The sequence below is a fragment of the Cydia strobilella genome, chromosome 17 (genome assembly GCF_947568885.1).
Source record: "Cydia strobilella chromosome 17, ilCydStro3.1, whole genome shotgun sequence".
Taxonomy (NCBI): domain Eukaryota; kingdom Metazoa; phylum Arthropoda; class Insecta; order Lepidoptera; family Tortricidae; genus Cydia; species Cydia strobilella.
The window spans coordinates 7,169,287-7,186,900 of NC_086057.1; the positions used below are offsets into that span (position 1 = coordinate 7,169,287).

The following is a 17,614-nucleotide window of genomic DNA, read 5'->3' on the forward strand; positions in this document are numbered from 1 at the left end:
TATTAGACTCCCAGCAACACTAGCGCACCATAAGGGACACATTATGACACTTGCACTCACCTGTCCGTGGTTGTCGAACCTGTGCCTCGCAGCGATGTCATCCACATGGTGCGCCCCGGCGGGCACGTGCACCGCGAACTGGTTGTGGTACATGGTCTCGCGCACCGCGCCGCTCCACCCCAGCACCGCCAGCAGCGCCAGCGCGCGCCATGACTGACACATGACACTTGGTATCACTCACGCACACAACCACATCAGGGTCCACTCACACTCCTTTGCACTGTGTTCTTGAAGCTCCAACGGGCATCCCACTTTTGATTACCTGTAAAGAAAAGCAATATTTAGTTAATGGTTGAATTAAGATTTCGTATACAAAACTGTAATTGGATACTTTTCATGTATGGGCTCCCAACTCAACTAACGAGACTTTCGAAACGGTTTAGTCAACTATAATGAAATTGACCAATCACAGCTCGCCGCGGTCAAGAGGACGAAACAAAACGATAGCTCAAATTAATATTTTAGGTTGTTTAGTAGAAACAATTGCTTCTAAAGTCAGAAACACGCATGTGACACCCTTAATACAGCAACATCCTTAGACTACGAAAACCGCTTAACGTTGCTTGTTAGTCTCCATAGGCTACGGTGGCAAACTCGCGAAAAAACTGTCTAATAATTTAATTTACAACACCTTAATCAAGCTTTTCAATCTCGTACCCAATAAGGCCACTCAGCAAGCTTCGTGGCCCTAACACGGTACTCGACTGAAAGGCTCTTCATTATATCACGATTGTATAAAATAGTATTAAAATCACTACACCTTATAAAACAAAGTTCCTTGCCGGGTCTGTCTGTCTGTAAGTTTGTGATAAACTCAATAACTACTGAACGGATTTTCATGCGGTTTTCCCCTTTTAATAGAGTTATTCTTGAGGAAGGTTTAGGTGTATAATTTGGTAAGGTTTTGTGTAACCCGTGCGAAGCCGGGGCGGTTTGCTAGTAGATAATTTGATTGAGAGCGGGAATTTTACGGATATGGGCACTGTTGAATTTGTGGCTGATGACCCCGTTATATGCTTCTAGCACAAAAAATATATTTGAAATCTTAACTAAGGTGTATCATGCCATGCATTCATACTTAAATTGAAGTAAACAATATTAATTAAGTGTTAGTTAACTTATTATCTATTTGCAAACATACGTATCTTACATCTGACATCAAATTCAGTTCATATTATTGTAGTTAAAAGCGATTATAATATTTAATAATTTCATAACGGTACTGTACTTTCTTACGTTATAATTTTATTTATTGGCGTGTAAATATTATGATAGTCCCAGTAAAACCGTGGTATGCTAATTAACAATAATTTACTAAAATTGATACCGAGCGGCCGTTCCGTTATAATAATTTGGAAACGTATTTTTTCGAGAGGCGTAACTGCTATACATACTTATTAGTATTCTTTGCTCCCTGATCAAAAGGCTTAATTAAAATGCGCCGTAATTGGTCCGCTCCGCTTTCGAACACAAGGGGAGAGATATTAAAATTTAATAAAGTGTTATTCCCTCGCCGCAGTTTATTTCTAGCTTTATTTTAACGTTCCATAAATAATAAAGAGAAAATTCGGGCCACGTTAAACATATTTGCAGAAGGGGCGTAGGGTAACCAGTTTATTTTTGAAGTCCTAGCAAATTCGCTCATTCTTAAATAATATACCTGGCACGTGGCTCAATGTAATTACACTTATCTGACTGTTCCATTAAAATCACACTTCAACAAGCGAAAAATATAAGACGTTTTATCAGCATACGCTTGCACAGTATTAAGTCTTAAATGCCTACGCGACAGAAAACCTCCTATTAGGTGGGTGGTCTGTGGCCTACGCATATTGTCATTGGGCATAATTGTAATTGTTGTTTTTAATTAAATGTAACGAATATTAATTGTGTTCTAACTTATAAGTAGTAACTGTATTCTTATGTCACTGAATAGATACTGAGTGCTTATGCTTACGCCTACTACAAAATAATTACTAAAATATCAGTTTTTCGTTTAATTGTCTGTCAATTCAAACAGTTGTGCATGACCTGCCTATTTATTCATATCAAGAGACAAAAACTCCTGATATGCTAGTTTTAAGCCGTGAAAAGTTGTATCATAACAAGCAGCCAGTGGACGTACAGCAACCACGCCAATTTTATCTGTTCGTTATAAGATTTCTATGGATTTATTAATGTGCGTTGCTACTTTTATACCTCTCGCGTCGAATACCCCGAATAGCCCGTATGACAGATGAATAATTGAACACATGTTTTTACCGTAAGTATTTGTCTTACTGAAATATTACATTTCTAAATAAATTGATGTGCTAAACTTCCAAAAAACGTGTACAAACATTTTACGTGATCGCTTTCATATAAAAATAAACATAGGCTTAAGGGAATGTACACTACCACTATGGACATAGTCTGAAATAAAATATATTGTATTGTATTGTAAAAATGATCTGTCATAGGGAGCATCACTCGACGCGAGAGGTATAGTGGAAGAGGAAAAATCGTGACGCCTGGTGACCCTAAGCAGCAACAAATTACGCGCCAGATAAACGCAATAAGCGAACGCAACGCGAACAAGTTAAAAGAATCCGAGGGAAATCCCCAGATAATCCAGATAAGCCACGCGGGGAAAGTATGAAACGCCTGACCGTGAATATATCAAAAATATTTATGAGTTTTTATTTGGAAATTTATCCAAAGTCCAGGCAGAGTAGATTTATTTGCAGTAGTTCATCTTCCAATAAAATTATACATACGTGGCTCGCGCGTCTGTCGGGTTACTTTAATCCAACAGAGGGTAACTTTAGGCCACATGAAAAACACATACATATAGTAGGGCCTAATAAAAAATATAAAAACGTGAACGGATAACTACAACCAACCATGATGACGAAGTGCCATAATTTTAGTGCATTTGTTTACACACGTCAGTGGCAAACAAGCACACGGCCTATGGACGCCTGCAACTCCAGAGGTGTTACATGCGCGTTGCCTACCCTTTAAAAATATGTACACTCCTTTTTTGAAGAACCCTATACTGTAGACCATCGGGAAAACCTCGTCATGGAGCTCAATCCACAGAGGAGGAAATATAAAACAGTACCGAATTAAACCCAAAGGCCAAAGTTGTATACTCTCCAGTAGTAACCCGACTTTTCGATAGTTCATGTGCAAATAACGGTATATGCTATGAGGGCACTGTTTGTCTGTATTAGTAGGATTGAACAGGCGTTGTTTCTGAGATTTCGTCTAACGTGACGCTGCCAGAAACAAACGCCCGAAGATAGGTTACTTTCATTGTCCCTATACTGTGGGCTGAAGTCAAACCTTTGAACATTTTTTGCGTCGGTTTTCGCTTGAATGGTTTCATATGTATCATACTTGTTATAGTTAACGGTCGAGATGAAAGTCCGGAAAATATTGTAAGGTCAAGGTTATTATGTATCCATAGTTTCAATGGAATTATTCACGATTTATGAGTGTAGATTTGCACCGAACGTTCTTGCTATTTCGAAAAGACCAATTTTCAGTGATCTCTTCTATTTACCGCTGCAACGTCGCACAGCGTAAAAATAGAATTATTAATATTGGAATATATACTACAATAATAAGACTTTTTTCGCGGTAAGAAAGCTGTTACCTTCCTTAGAAACAAAATTACAGCCGCCGTTTTAAATTTACAGTTTTTTTTCGGTACGCCCCTTATATGAATTCAAAGACGTGGTTAAAGTTAAAGATGGATAGAGTAGTCACGAGTAGTTAGAGATAGTTGTTTATTGCCAGTCCTTGTGTCTCCAAGTAGCTGTCGGCGTTCGGCATCCGGCCTACCGCGCTATTTGTGACTACTTAGTACTTACTAATACGTACGTTAACCATTTTTAAACTCTCGTCTGTATTTGATATAGGCTAAGCAATAAAAAGGTATAGAGGGAAATGCTTGGAACTCAAGTTTTGACTTCGTAGCTTTGTTTGGACTAGTTAGGAGGTGAACATATCAAAAGTCCCCGCCCGTAACCCTGGTGCCTGACCGAATTTACGAGTAATATAGTCATCTTTTTCCATTTTTATTGAGAGCGATTTTTTCTGCTCTATTCGGCGCGACCGAAGTTTGAACTCACACCAAATCATACGAAAGGTTAATTTTAATGTCGCACTTTCAAACTATTCAAATTTCAAATACATTAGGGTGCTTATATTAAAGCAAAATAAGTAATACAGCCGTAAAACACATGAAGATATTGCTCACAGCACCGCAGCGCAGTACAGATTTCAATTTCAATCTGTGCTGTGAGCAATATCTTCATGTGTTTTACGGCTGTATTACTTATTTTATAAAGAGCTGAAGCTCTTTATAAAATGCACTACTGCATGGATTCGTCCTTATTAGCAATAAAGATATTGAGTATTGAGTATTGAGTATGGTTATGCCGCAAGCAAAGCAACGCGCAAGATATCGTTCTAGTAAAATTCAATTCACTTTTGTTACAGTTCGTTAATTCAGTCATTTCAATATGTAAGGAAAACTTTTCAATTAAATGGGTACTTATAGGAATACTAATTGCAAAAAATAAGTGAATGTGACTAAAGTGTGTTAATTCAAACATAAATACAAAATTTTCGCCTAAAATCCCTAATACAGTTTTACAGCTACAATCTTTTCTGTTTAGCCCTAAGGGTGACTGGTAGATAATGCCTCATGGCATTAAGTTCGCCTTTTGTACATAAAGTTTTTCTTTTATGCAATAAAATTTAAATGAATAAACGCCCAGATCTAAACAGTACCAATTATCAGTACGAAAAGAACACTAATTTCAACATCCCCCTATAGTATAAATACCTGACAAGTTAGGTATTGTGTTAGTGCATGACCTCAACTCTGATGGCGAAACGAAATATTTTTCAATAGGTACCGTACTATTAGTGATCAATAGAAAAGAAAATGTGTACAGTGTGGACTAATAAATTATATTAGCACTATTAGCAGTTAAATTATTAAGTTAAATTATTTAACCTTTTCCGGGTAAAACTAAAGAAGTCAGGGGTCGCTCTTTCCGTAAGCCAACGAATTAAAAAAAAAAAAATTTTAGGGTTCCGTACCTACCCAAAGGGTAAAAACGGGAAATTATTACTAAGACTCCACTGTCCGTCTGTCTGTCCGTCTCTCCGTCTGTCGGTCTGTCTGTTACCAGGCTGTATCATCAACCGTGATAGCTAGAGAGTTGAAATTTTCACAGATGATGTATTTCTATTGCCGCTATAACAACAAATACGGAACTCTCGGTGGGCGAGTCTGACTCGCACTTGTCTGGTTTTTCCTTATCGTTTAAATAATGACACTTCAAAAGCAAAACAAACAATTGTTAATGTATTAAAATGAAAAACAAATTAAATTAAGCGGTGTAAATTTAATGAATAAGAGTTTTATTGACTCTGTAAAATTAAGGTTACACAAAGGCCTAAAAATACAAGAACAATATTTATATATGTTCAGTCGTATCATTCCAACTGTACAATCAAGTGCGAGTCGAAGGCCCAGTCGAACCAGATTCGGCATTAATTTTTATTATTATATTATTCGGAGCATGTCGTGTCCTTCCCCCCAATATTTCCACTGATCCAGTGCTATTTCTGGCCAAACCCGTAAATAAGAAGTCCAGTTCATCCCACCACCGCCAGCGGGGTCTGCCACATCCCCATTTCTAGTTTTCGGGCTCCCACTCCGTAGTGATTTCGCCCCACAATGGCCAGAATTCATTCGGCATTCGGCAGACGCAGACGTGACCAGTCTCATTTTAGGTTGACCGCCTACCGAGCTAATTCGCATTAAGTAAAACTTTAAAAATCTTTATGTACGGATATGATGGTCGCACATTTCTATAAGCGCAAAAAAACAGTGCCTGTCACTTTCTATCACGTGTGTTAAAAAATCATAAGCCCGATAGAGCAGTTCAACAATCTGCCTAGCATTTGATGAACCTATACGGTACGTCACCGTCGTATAAAAAAATCGGATTCGAGACAGTTTTACACTGGCCGAAAAATAGAGTAACACAAGCATTAAGAATACAAGGCCGAAATGCCCACGCACCGCCCGACCCGCAGGGACAGAATTTAAAAGGTCCACCACTGGAATTAATTCGAAGCTATCATTGGGATAATTCCATTAGGCGCATCGGAACAAGGGAACGGAAATATTTACGGGCTAATAACGGGGGCGTATATATTTAAATCACGCGTAAATATCAATTAAGGTATTAAAACGTTGGTTTAACGATTATGGCAAGGAAACCATAGGTAAGCGTGCTCCACCGTAGACCACATCATCACTTACCATCAGGTGGGATCGTGGTCAAACGCCTGCCTATTCATCATTTAAAAAAACAGAGTTATGTGGTAGATTAGTAAAAAAGTAATTGGTTTTTTTTACCAGGTCGGTATTTTTGAGAGAAGTCTAATAACTGCGAAGGAGGCGACATGGTTGTCTTTTAATGTATTTAAGTCCAATCAACCACTCCTCTAAAGTTTATCCCTAGAAAAACGTAAATAAAATGCAATAAGCCACGTTCAAAGTATTAATTTTTTTTAATAAGAACAACAATTTCTAAAAGTAAAAGAAACATTGGTTTGATTAAATGTAGCAGTATTTTTCGCGTCGAACGAACAGCTGTTGTGGATAAAGTACGACGCTGTCGCATCTCCGACTAAAACCTAGGCTAGGCTAAAACCTAGCTGGCTAGACTCGCTAGTAATGCTGCTCGGTTTATCGGCACCGGCAGGAAGTAGGGTTGCTAGATTCCAACGTCTAAATTCCTGACAAATTTCTGGATGGATAATAAAATTATTACTTTAATTAGAAGATCGGATAGAAGCTTTTGTCGATCAAAACTCGAGTTGGGCGGTATGGTGGTATGCCAGCGATTCTGACAGAAAGTGACAGACAATTGTCACTTGCTTTAAAAATACCGATATCATACATATTTTTCAAGTACCAGGTATGAATCCCACACTATTGCATTTCGAATTTAAGAAAAACAATCAAATTGATACGGGGGGTGGATAAAACGTACAAATATGTAGACAACATAAGAATGCATCTGGAATTTTACATATTTTGATCAGTGTTATAAAGCAAAACCTGATATTTTTTTCGATTATCCATTAAACCATCTTATGTTCATATGTCGATACCTACACACGGTCCGTACAAATAATCAAAAATCCAGAATTGTTCGTCTGCTAACCCTATACAAAAGCCGTCCCATAATAGCTACACACCGGTGTTATTCTCTACTACACTAAAGATGGGGTAAATTTATGCGTACACAAATATATTATCATAAATTTTGAGTGGGAATATGTACGAGTACACGCCCAAATACATGCAGCAGTGCAATTTCCCCGTGTAGGAAAGCAAACCGAGTTTCCCAAAAGTTTATACAAAAGGATACACTATTAACGTTCCCATCTGAATTGAAGCCAAAAATTTGTTAACGTCCAAAATTTTGGAAGACATTCGTTTCATATATGTGATGGTCAAAAATCTTGGATTTATACCTCGGTTGTTCAATATAGAGAAGACCGTATATTAACTGCAAAAATAGGCTACGTAAGCTACCTGAGAGCTCACGATCGTCGCTCTCACTAGCCAGTACAAACTCAGTCGCCAATAATTCGGTCAGGATCTTTATTATACACAGACAAGAGATTAAGGAATAAATTTCCACTTTTTGTGTGAGTTATAAAGAAATTTAAATAAGAAGAGATTACCTTTTGTATGAAGGACAAATAACTTGTTAAAATGTACGTAATAGAAAAACTAGAACAAGAGCGCAGCTGCTGCCATGCTGCTGCTCATACATTTTCAGTTGACGGTTCGGTGTGATCAATCAATTTATCATTCGCCCCGTTCGACGTCACCCCGTTTATGCTCCGAACGTTATTAGGATAACATCCAGTGTCATATTCGATGGACAGGCCAGTGTTGCCCAATAGGATTAAAAAAACCGGCCAAGTGCTAGTCAGACTCGCGCACGAAGAATTCCGTAGCCATTACGCAAAAAACGGCAAAAAAATCACGTTTGTTGTATGGGAGCCCCACTTAAATATTTATTTTATTCTGTTTTTAGTATTTGTTGTTATAGCGGCAACAGAAATACATCATCTGTGAAAATTTCAACTATCTAGCTATCACGGTTCATGAGATACAGCCTGGTGACAGACGGACAGACAAACAGACAGACAGACAGACAGCGGAGTCTTAGTAATAGGGTCCCGTTTTTACCCTTTGGTACGTACGGAACCCTAAAAAGAAACTAGATGAGCAGAAATATTAATCTACATTGTAATAAAGAGAAGTCAATAGTCACTTAGGATACATGGTTACTGTTCAAGATGACCTATGGTTTTGGTTGATATGAAATTGACTCAGCCATAGAAGCACTTTTGTGTGTGCGATCCAAGGCTCTAAATGTACAAATAAATGTGCTAAGCAGAAATGTGCCAAATTCAGCACCTAATGTGCTAAGTTGGTAATACTGAACGCACAACCAAAATCTCACCACCTACCTACAATTAGGCGGTTATTCGCAGCATTCGAGCATCGTGGCATGAATAAACCATGCTTCTCGACTCGCAAGTACACTTCGAACAACCACTTTAAGCTGACCCGGCTGGGCGCTTGAATCTAACAATAATTAGACGACAAAGGTACGACAAATGGGTCAAGTTATTTAGGTGTTTGATACATTGCTTTTGGATATAGGGCAAACGAGGCATACAGTGGCAATATGTGGTGACGTAGGCAAACACTGACTACTAATAGGTAACAACAGGACTAATTCATGATTTATATATGGGCACTACAAATGGGTATACGTATTCACAAAATAGTCCTAGACGATGCGCTGAACGAATACTGACAACACTCGGTAGCGGTTAGCGTTCAATATCAAAGATACTCGAAAGAAGATAGGTACGTAATACTTTTATTGTATTAGATGTTATGCGGAAACAGCTTTCATAAAACGGTTGATATGTAAAGGGATGCATAACAATGCAAGGAGCTTACCGTGAGGCGAGAATCTGCACTTAAAATGCAATGTATAATAATGTAATACACGCTGCACATTACAGGGATTCTGGCTTGCGACAAACGCGATACGACGACGGGCAGGCTCGACGTGAAAAACATGTTCACAATTCTGCACCTTATTTCATGGCAATAAGGCGAAATACGTATACATATTTTTGATTTTGACTATACTAGCGGTAGTAATGGGAATATTTATGTTTACAGCTTTATTACAGAAGCCGAAATGTAACCGCAATAATAGCTAATCCTTATTAATGAAACTGCAGAAGCGTAGGCTATTTTTAATTACTATGCAATTTATGCTTTGGACAGTCTAGACCGAGTTTAAACTATCGTGAGACATATTTCAAAAGATTTAGATCACTAGGGTTTCAGTCACTATTATTTTTAGTCGCTTTATGCTTTAGACATTGTATTTTACCATAACAGAGAAGAATTCTAGGTACCTACGTTATTAAAACATCTTGATGAAGTTTTAGTGTGGCCGACCATCTCGGTCACACTAAGGACTGTAGCGTTTAACTATTATAAATACAGATAAAACCTGGTCTAACTGCTGACATGTGTATTATTTTGTATTACTATGTTCTTAAGGTATCTGAGATAGGTAGGGGATTTGAGGGTATTTTTAAGCCATATCTGATATAAGAAGGTTTTAATTGCTTTTTTTAGGGACTTTATGTTATGATGCTTTCAATATTGTCTAGCAAATATATTTCGGACAAGCCTATCGAGCTTAATTAGCGACTAATTCACTGACTCCTTGGTACGTCGGTTCTCCATACAAACGTAGTAACGCTCTCATTTTAAAACGACTAGCTAGATTGTTCTGAAACTTTGTACTTACAATAGGATAAGGTATATTTAGGTCTGTAATTAGTTTATGTAGCTTCAGATACAATAGTTAAGAAAATACAGCGTATTTAAGTTTTTCATACGAAACTTGTTTTTGCTCTATTTCGTTTTTTTATATACCAGAGCTATATAAACTTATTACAGACCTAGATATACCTCATATGTCATTGTATGTGCAAAGTTTAATTACAATCCAAAACGTAGTTTTAAAATGAGAACAAAAACTCCGTTTGTATGGGAAGGCGAAATTCGGCCGAGCTTGCCGGTGCCTTAATGGGTATGCTGCCAAAACATCTCAGTGTCCTCATGATTGGTCAATTGAGCATATGCAGAGTAAATGTGGTGAATTTTTATTTTTACATAAAAACGATTTCTCACACAACATTTTGGATTGCCGTCAATTTCTAATGCAATGCAAGCGAAGGGAGACAGCTAAAATAATCAGCTAAAAACATGGACATTCATGGCGTTGAGCCATTGCTAGAGCGGGTCGATAGAAACGCTGATAGATAATATTGGATGTCAAAGTCGGAGTTGTCGTAAGTAACATGCCATATTCTCTAAAAGGCACAGATATAAAACTTTTTTTTTAACTAAAATAAATGATTAGACTATGCCCAGATGGTTCGCTTTACGAATCATGTGTAAATTGCGGTTCGCATAGTACGATTTTTTTTGTGTAATATCGTCTTGTTCGCAAACCGTTAATTTTCTTGTAGTATTATTTGTCCGAAATAGTTATTGTCACTCGGGAGGATTGGGTAAATTTGTCTAAACCATACGATTTACGTCGAGCAGGACGTACTGTGTACCTTATTAAAGCACTAATTAAACACATGTGTAATTTTTAAATAAAAATGAAATACCAAAAAAACGGCTAAATAAAGCTGTGTTTATAATAAACGATACAGTCTTACTTTTACACGTGAACCTTTACACATGTGAGTTGAACTTTACTTATTCTTACTTTGACTAATTGAGAAAAACAAAACATGTTCAACAAAGTACTACGTAAGTACATAATGTCAATTGTTTTAGTTACTGAAATACTTGACAGCAGTATATTTTATTACTTCTCAACGAAACAAACTGAAATGAAAGAAAACTGTAAGTATCAAAGTGATTCTTACAAAATTGTTCAACAAACTAGCAAAACACTTTGCCTTCGCTTAGAATTCAAGTACAGATAACACAAAGAGGTCGTCACGTTGGAACTAGGAGTTTGTCCTTGCCGGCCAAGTTGCCGGCGAACTTCGAAATCTGATGTTGATCAACTAACAGATATAGTTGCCGATACCCTGACTTCTGCACTTTGCGGTTGCTTGGAGCGCTTTTAGGACACGGGGCTTTTGAACCCCGTACGATGTCATCATTCAGTGCGGAGGCTAAAAATCGTGTTTACTCGCTGGTTTTTTTATTCAGAAAAACTAACATTACTATGCTGTGTATATTTCGTACTTATGTACTCTGTAATTTGTTTGTTTATTGTACAAAATTGTATTTGACGTGTATCAGTATGCTACCAATAAAGATTATCTTATCTTATCTTGTCAAAAGTATAACCAAGTGGTAAACTCAAAATATACGATGTCTCAGGAACCCCGTACCGACCAGGAAACAAAAATTGTCTTCTAGTGCGATACGGTTTCCAGTGAACCCCGTATACATTTTAGCTGGCCCGTACGGGGTTATGACCACAGAGTCACCAGAGCAGTTATCATTGCAAGAACTTATATTAATATTATTAAATATTTAATATTAGGCTACAAAAAACTATTTTAATGAATTAGTAAAGTGAGAACATGGGGACCATTGGACACTCACTTTGAATACCCTATGATTATTAAATATTTAATATTAGGCCACAAAAAAACTATTTTAATGAATTAGTAAAGTGAGAACATGGGGACCATTGGACACTCACTTTGAATACCCTATGATCTTGTATTTAATGAGTACATTTCGTTTGTTCACCAATATTATGTGGAACCTTAATTAGTGATAGCTGTTCGCCAAAAAACGCTGCAAATTATGTTAATCAATCAATCAATCAATCAATCAAAATATTTATTGTTGGTCATGAGTTACAGGGATGTTATTCTAATGTACAATGGTCTTCATGTCCTGCCTCAGAGAGGCGTACAATATGATCATTTAAAGCTATGAAAATCGGCACGATTGATTTTTAGTCCATATACATCAATTTGACCCGAAGCACCAAAAAATTAAATAAAAAGGAGAGGAGTTATGACGTCATCTTTTTTTTGTATGGAAAAAAAGATATTCTTGTTCAGAAACCTATCGTGTGTGGTATTAAATGAAAGGTCATTCTAAGCCGGTTCTAAAAATGTACCACATCATTACATTTAAGACAAGTTTTTTAAATTAAAATTAAAATAATTTTTAAAACATAGCAAGTTTGGACTCCTTTAGATACTGTACTGATGTAAAAGCATGTATCATATTTCATACGATATGCCAGATCGAGTAACCAATACAAAATGGTATTTTAATAAATACGTAAAAAAAATCATACGCAACACTCAATATATTGACGTGACTGGAATATTTCTTAAAGTCCTACATGTCATGTTATTTTTTATAACTTTGCTGTGAGCGTACACTGTCACATTCTCACACACATAACATACCCTATACGTACATAACTCCATGAACCTGTACATTGGAGACATATCTAACGATGCCTGCAATGCAAAAATTCATTTCCTCCTTTCCAGAGTAAAGAGCCCTATAAGCAACTGTTCAACTTTGAAATTATTTGACACCGTTTCATGCGAGAATAATATGTTAGTCTTGCTGTTGTTGCAGCACTTTTATTCGAATCAACCTACGTTTTATGCGCGTGCCCGTGCATAATAAGCCTTCTTAAAAATTCCTTTCGTTCCGTATGAAAGGCGTAGCGCCGAGTCAGTTGTTTAATTTTGTTAATGGTGGAAAAAACTGTAACGAGGTGTTTGGAGCGAGAAAAGTGGAACTGTAGTATAGGAGTTCACTAATGTTTCATTAAGCTGCTGCGTGTACCAAGTTTTATAATACTCTAGTGTAATTACGGGTGCATTTTGCAAGGAACTTACTTTAATTGTAAATAACTATACCCATTTTCGATGTTACCAAATCCTGACAGTTGAGTGTTTCAGAGCATATTTTGTTTCTGTCCTGCTATACTTTTTATCTGTACATATTGTTTTTGCCCTACATCTGCCCCTTTTACTACCGGAAAAGCATTTCCCCAATCCGTATCAGGATGTAATTACAGCATGTTGCAGAAGATTTATTATGTTTTCATTACTTATCGCATCGGTGTAATTAAGACATAATGTTAATGGCATAACCACCAAAAAACCCCATCATATCCGTATAGGCGTATTTATGCTACGGTGACCACTTACCACCAACACAATAATCTCCTTAAATATCTCAATAACTACTACTACCTATAATTTAATTTGCTTCCAAACAATCAAACTCGTCGAGCACTGTGATGGAGTTCAAGTAAACCTTAACAGGAAGCTCGCCGGTGTGATTCGAGCCCCTAAATAGCCCCTTTATTCCCCTAATTACTTTTAGAACAAACAAGGGTGACATTCAGACCGCTTGCAGATCAGTGCCAGCCAATGCAGAGCCAGTGTAAGTGCGCTTTTCTATCAGTCTTAGTGCATCTTGCTCACACTTAAACAGGAAATTTATTTTTAATTCAAATGAGCAGGAAGGGAAAAATAGAAACTTCAAGAAATATGTACTGTGACGGCTATTTAGAAACAAGGCAACATTTTCAAAAACAGTAATTCCAGCCGATACAAAGACGTGCAGCTTTTAAACTGGAACAGCTTATAACAATGAGTTTCACATTTATAGATACTTGTATCTTTAATCTATACATACTCGTATAAACGTAAAAGTCCTGACTGACTGACTGACTCACTTAAATCAACGCCCAGCCCAAACCGTTGGACCTAGAGAGCTGAATTTTTCACACTAGGTAGCTTTTATGACGATAGTATCCACTAAGAAGGGGTTTTTCAAAATTCATCCCCTAAGGTGGTGAAAATGGGGTTGAAAGTTTACAAACAAAGATAGAGAGATCATTTTTTTTTGAGGGACTTGAAACTTCGTATTAAGGCATATTGTTAAAATACAAGAAAAGTGATTTCAACGTTTTTAAAAATTCATCCCTTAAATGGGTTAAAAAGGGTTGAAAGTTTGAATCCATTACAAATACTTTGAAACTTCCTAGAAAGGCATAATAGCCGATTACAAAAAAAGTAATATTGACGTTTTTGGAAATTCAACCCCTCGGGGGGTTAAAAAGGGGATGAAAGTTTGTCTTGGGGTTCAAATTTTATAATATAAATGTTTATTAATTATAATAAAAAAACAAGAAAACTCATTTCAGCATTATTGAAAATTTATCCCCCAAGGTGGTAAAAATGAGGTTGAAAGTTTGTATGGAGATCAAATATTTTTTTGTATATAGTTTATCTTTAGTATTTAATCTTTGTATAAAGTTATTAGAATACAAAAAAAAAGTAATTTAAGCGTTTTTAAAAATTCAACCCCTAAAGGGGTTAAAAAGGGGATGCAAGTTATTATGTGGTACAAATTTTCTTTTAAACTAGGAAGTTGAAACTTGGTAAAAAGGGCATTATATTAAAATAGACGAAAACTGATTACTTACACCGTTTTTGAAAAGTTTTTCGGGAGCGAATATTTTTTTTTAAATAGTGGACTTGTAAATCTTCTAAGAGGGTCGAGAGGGATTATATCGGGAACAATTTTTTCAGTTAGGGTCTTGAAACTTCGTAGTTTGTGAAAGACAAATTTCATGCGTTGTATAACAAATGAATATTATGCTCATGTAGAATATATAACCACCAACATACAAATCCACGCGTACGAAGTCGCGGGCAACAGCTAGTTTTCAGTATAAGTCGTAAACGTAGACGCAACCGAAATAAGACATAAATTATCTATAGGTAATGGACCTCTTATTAAATTGTACAATGCTTTAAAGAGTCTTGTTGTACTAAGAAAAAACAGCATACCTTCTCGTAATCTCGAACTGACCGAATATATTGCATATTCATGGCATTTTAGTAACTTTATTGAGTTGTTTTCGAGTACACTGTATTTAAAAGGAGAAAATATAATTACATATTATGATGGAAGTACCTACTGAATAAAACAACTGCAACTCCATCAAGAACAAAATAAAGTGAGATCCCGTTAAGGTCAGGAGCAGTAGCGAATCTACGAATTCCCTCTGATTTTGTTTTATTCGAGTTTTAGGTACGTCACATCATAATTCAGAATGTTAGTCCTAATTAAACAGCAGATTCGGAACGGCTACCGCCCTTAATGCCACTTTTCGAAATCCTTTCAATCAATTTAGGTTCATAAAGTATTCTTTGCCACAAGCAGAACTTATCCCTCCTAAACCTCCGTTGTAATGCTGGCCATTGTTAAAATTGTTCGCATAAATTTCATTCAAGATGTCGGGCAGTCTCGATCAACGTATTGGCCCTTATCTCTCGTCTGAATACGAAGAGCCCTTCAGCACGAGCGGATAAAACAGGCCTTCGAGGGCCATAGCGTCGCAACCCCTACTTATGATACTCCTTACTACTATGGCGAATGTTTCGTGCACTCGTGATTTTACACGAGTGTGTTCAGCCGGCATAATATCAGAAATATTTGTCATATCATGAGAAGTAGTTAAATATACGTTTCATACATACAAAAAATTCGTACGAAGAACAACAATAATTAGCTCACCAAACTAAGACCAAAAATTGGCAAATGGGGGAAATAATTCGTGTATAAGCAAATTTCGGCATGGTGGTAAGGAATGGTAGCAAAAAATTATCTGATACATAAGTAATCTACGTAAAATTTGCTATTAAAAATATTCTATACTCTTTTTTGCTAGTATCAATATTTAACAAGATATTAAAAGAGGAAAGTGAATTATAAACAATTTTACACAATTAATGGGGAAGTAAGTGCAGTGAGTTTGCGATATTGTCCCAAGCGATGCCGCTTGGTACGATTGCTCCTTAGATAATATGTACTATGTAGTCACTTGATCTAATGCCCTAGCCATGAGATTAACTCTTGGCTACCCCCTTAAAGAGGAGGGGAGAAAGGCGGTTCTGGCGGTCAAGTTTGCGTTCTGTAGTATAGTATCATTTTCGTATAAATCAGGGACGGGGAATTCATTTATGAAATAACCGTTGTACCTTTAATACAAAAAATAGATTTTTGCACATAAATATAAAACATGTGTCATTTTTTGTCATTATTTTGCCCTTTACGATCACAGTGTGGCAATTTGCACTAAATAAAATATTGAGTAATTTAGCCAATTTTATCCTATTTCTGAAAAGTACAGTCAGTGTAAGAAGTTGAAAATGATCTTGACGCGACTTTATTGTTAAGGGAATAAGAGCGTGTCAAGGTAATAAGGGCTATCGTTTTTTTGCTCACCAGTTGGCGCCTCTGTTGATGGTGGTCCAAAAGACTAAAGAACAGCTGTCAGTCATTGAAGTGACAAGTGACATTTGACATTTCGAACTATGGAAAAGACCACCATCTACACTAGCGCCTCTAGCGGCGAATTCATACGCGTTAGCCCTCATTGTGAACACCTCGCCCGCTTAGCAACTTCTGCTGTTGACTGTACATAAGTATGTATAAGATCATCCTGTGATATGGGCCACCGTTTAGGAGTTATTAACGAAAAACTATAAAAAGGGACCTTTAACCCCCGTTTAGGTTTAGGACTATGAGAGCTCATAGTCCTAAACGGTCAGCTTAAAACTTTTCAACTATATATAGCTTGACGTGGAAGTGCTTCGATTTTCGCGCTCAATAGGCGCTCTCCATGTCTGACATCAAGACGAATTCCCTGAACACGTAGGCAGGCAGGCAGGCAGGTAGGTAGGTATGTAACATCTTACAGCACTGTACATATCCCACCGGTGCCTGTATCTACGTCGCCTGTCATCTCAATACTCAGCCTCGAAGAGGCCCATGTAATCAAATCGCTTACAGAGCGCAGGCGAGCCTAAAGCGAGGTTTAGACTAGCAAGAATTTGCATGCAATTTACGTTACATTGCCGACTGCATAAGGTAAACTGCATTCAAAATGTGTTATCAGATACCGAAATGTAATGAAAATTGCATGCAAGTCTTTGCTAGTCTAAACCTCGCTGAACACTTAGGGCCACTTGCACCATCCCACTAACCCGGGGTTAACTGGTTAACCCAGTGTCAAATTGTACTGGTAACCATGGTAACTCCAGGTTTAAGGTGGGATGGTGCAAGTGGCGCTTATAAGTACCAACTCCTCCTGCGGCAACTACCAAGTCTGCAATTTAGTTTGTTAAGTTTATTTTATGTCGTTAGATGGCGGTGTACCGAACAGGGGTGCTTTCTACATAGCCCTAACGTTGCTCCGACAAGCTTTGTATAAGGCTAATTTTTTTGACACAAGCTTTATAATTTGCAACTTGGTTGTTGTTGTTGCACATGTGAAAAGCAATCTGCTTGATGAAATAAGTATTACATGTAGGATATTTTAGTTAGTTT

The 17,614-nt window shown here is 37.1% G+C and overlaps 1 protein-coding gene across 2 annotated transcripts in view; it reads right to left on the bottom strand.

Annotated features, from left to right (window-relative positions):
- Positions 1-17,614, bottom strand: part of LOC134749004 (furin-like protease 2) — a 332,697-nt gene that overhangs the window by 107,773 nt on the left and 207,310 nt on the right. For both annotated transcript variants that reach the window (XM_063683892.1, XM_063683891.1), the window contains exon 2: positions 61-322. In XM_063683892.1, the coding sequence (XP_063539962.1) occupies positions 61-222 (162 nt within the window). In that variant the 5' untranslated portion in view covers positions 223-322. The remainder of the gene's footprint in view (positions 1-60; positions 323-17,614) is intronic.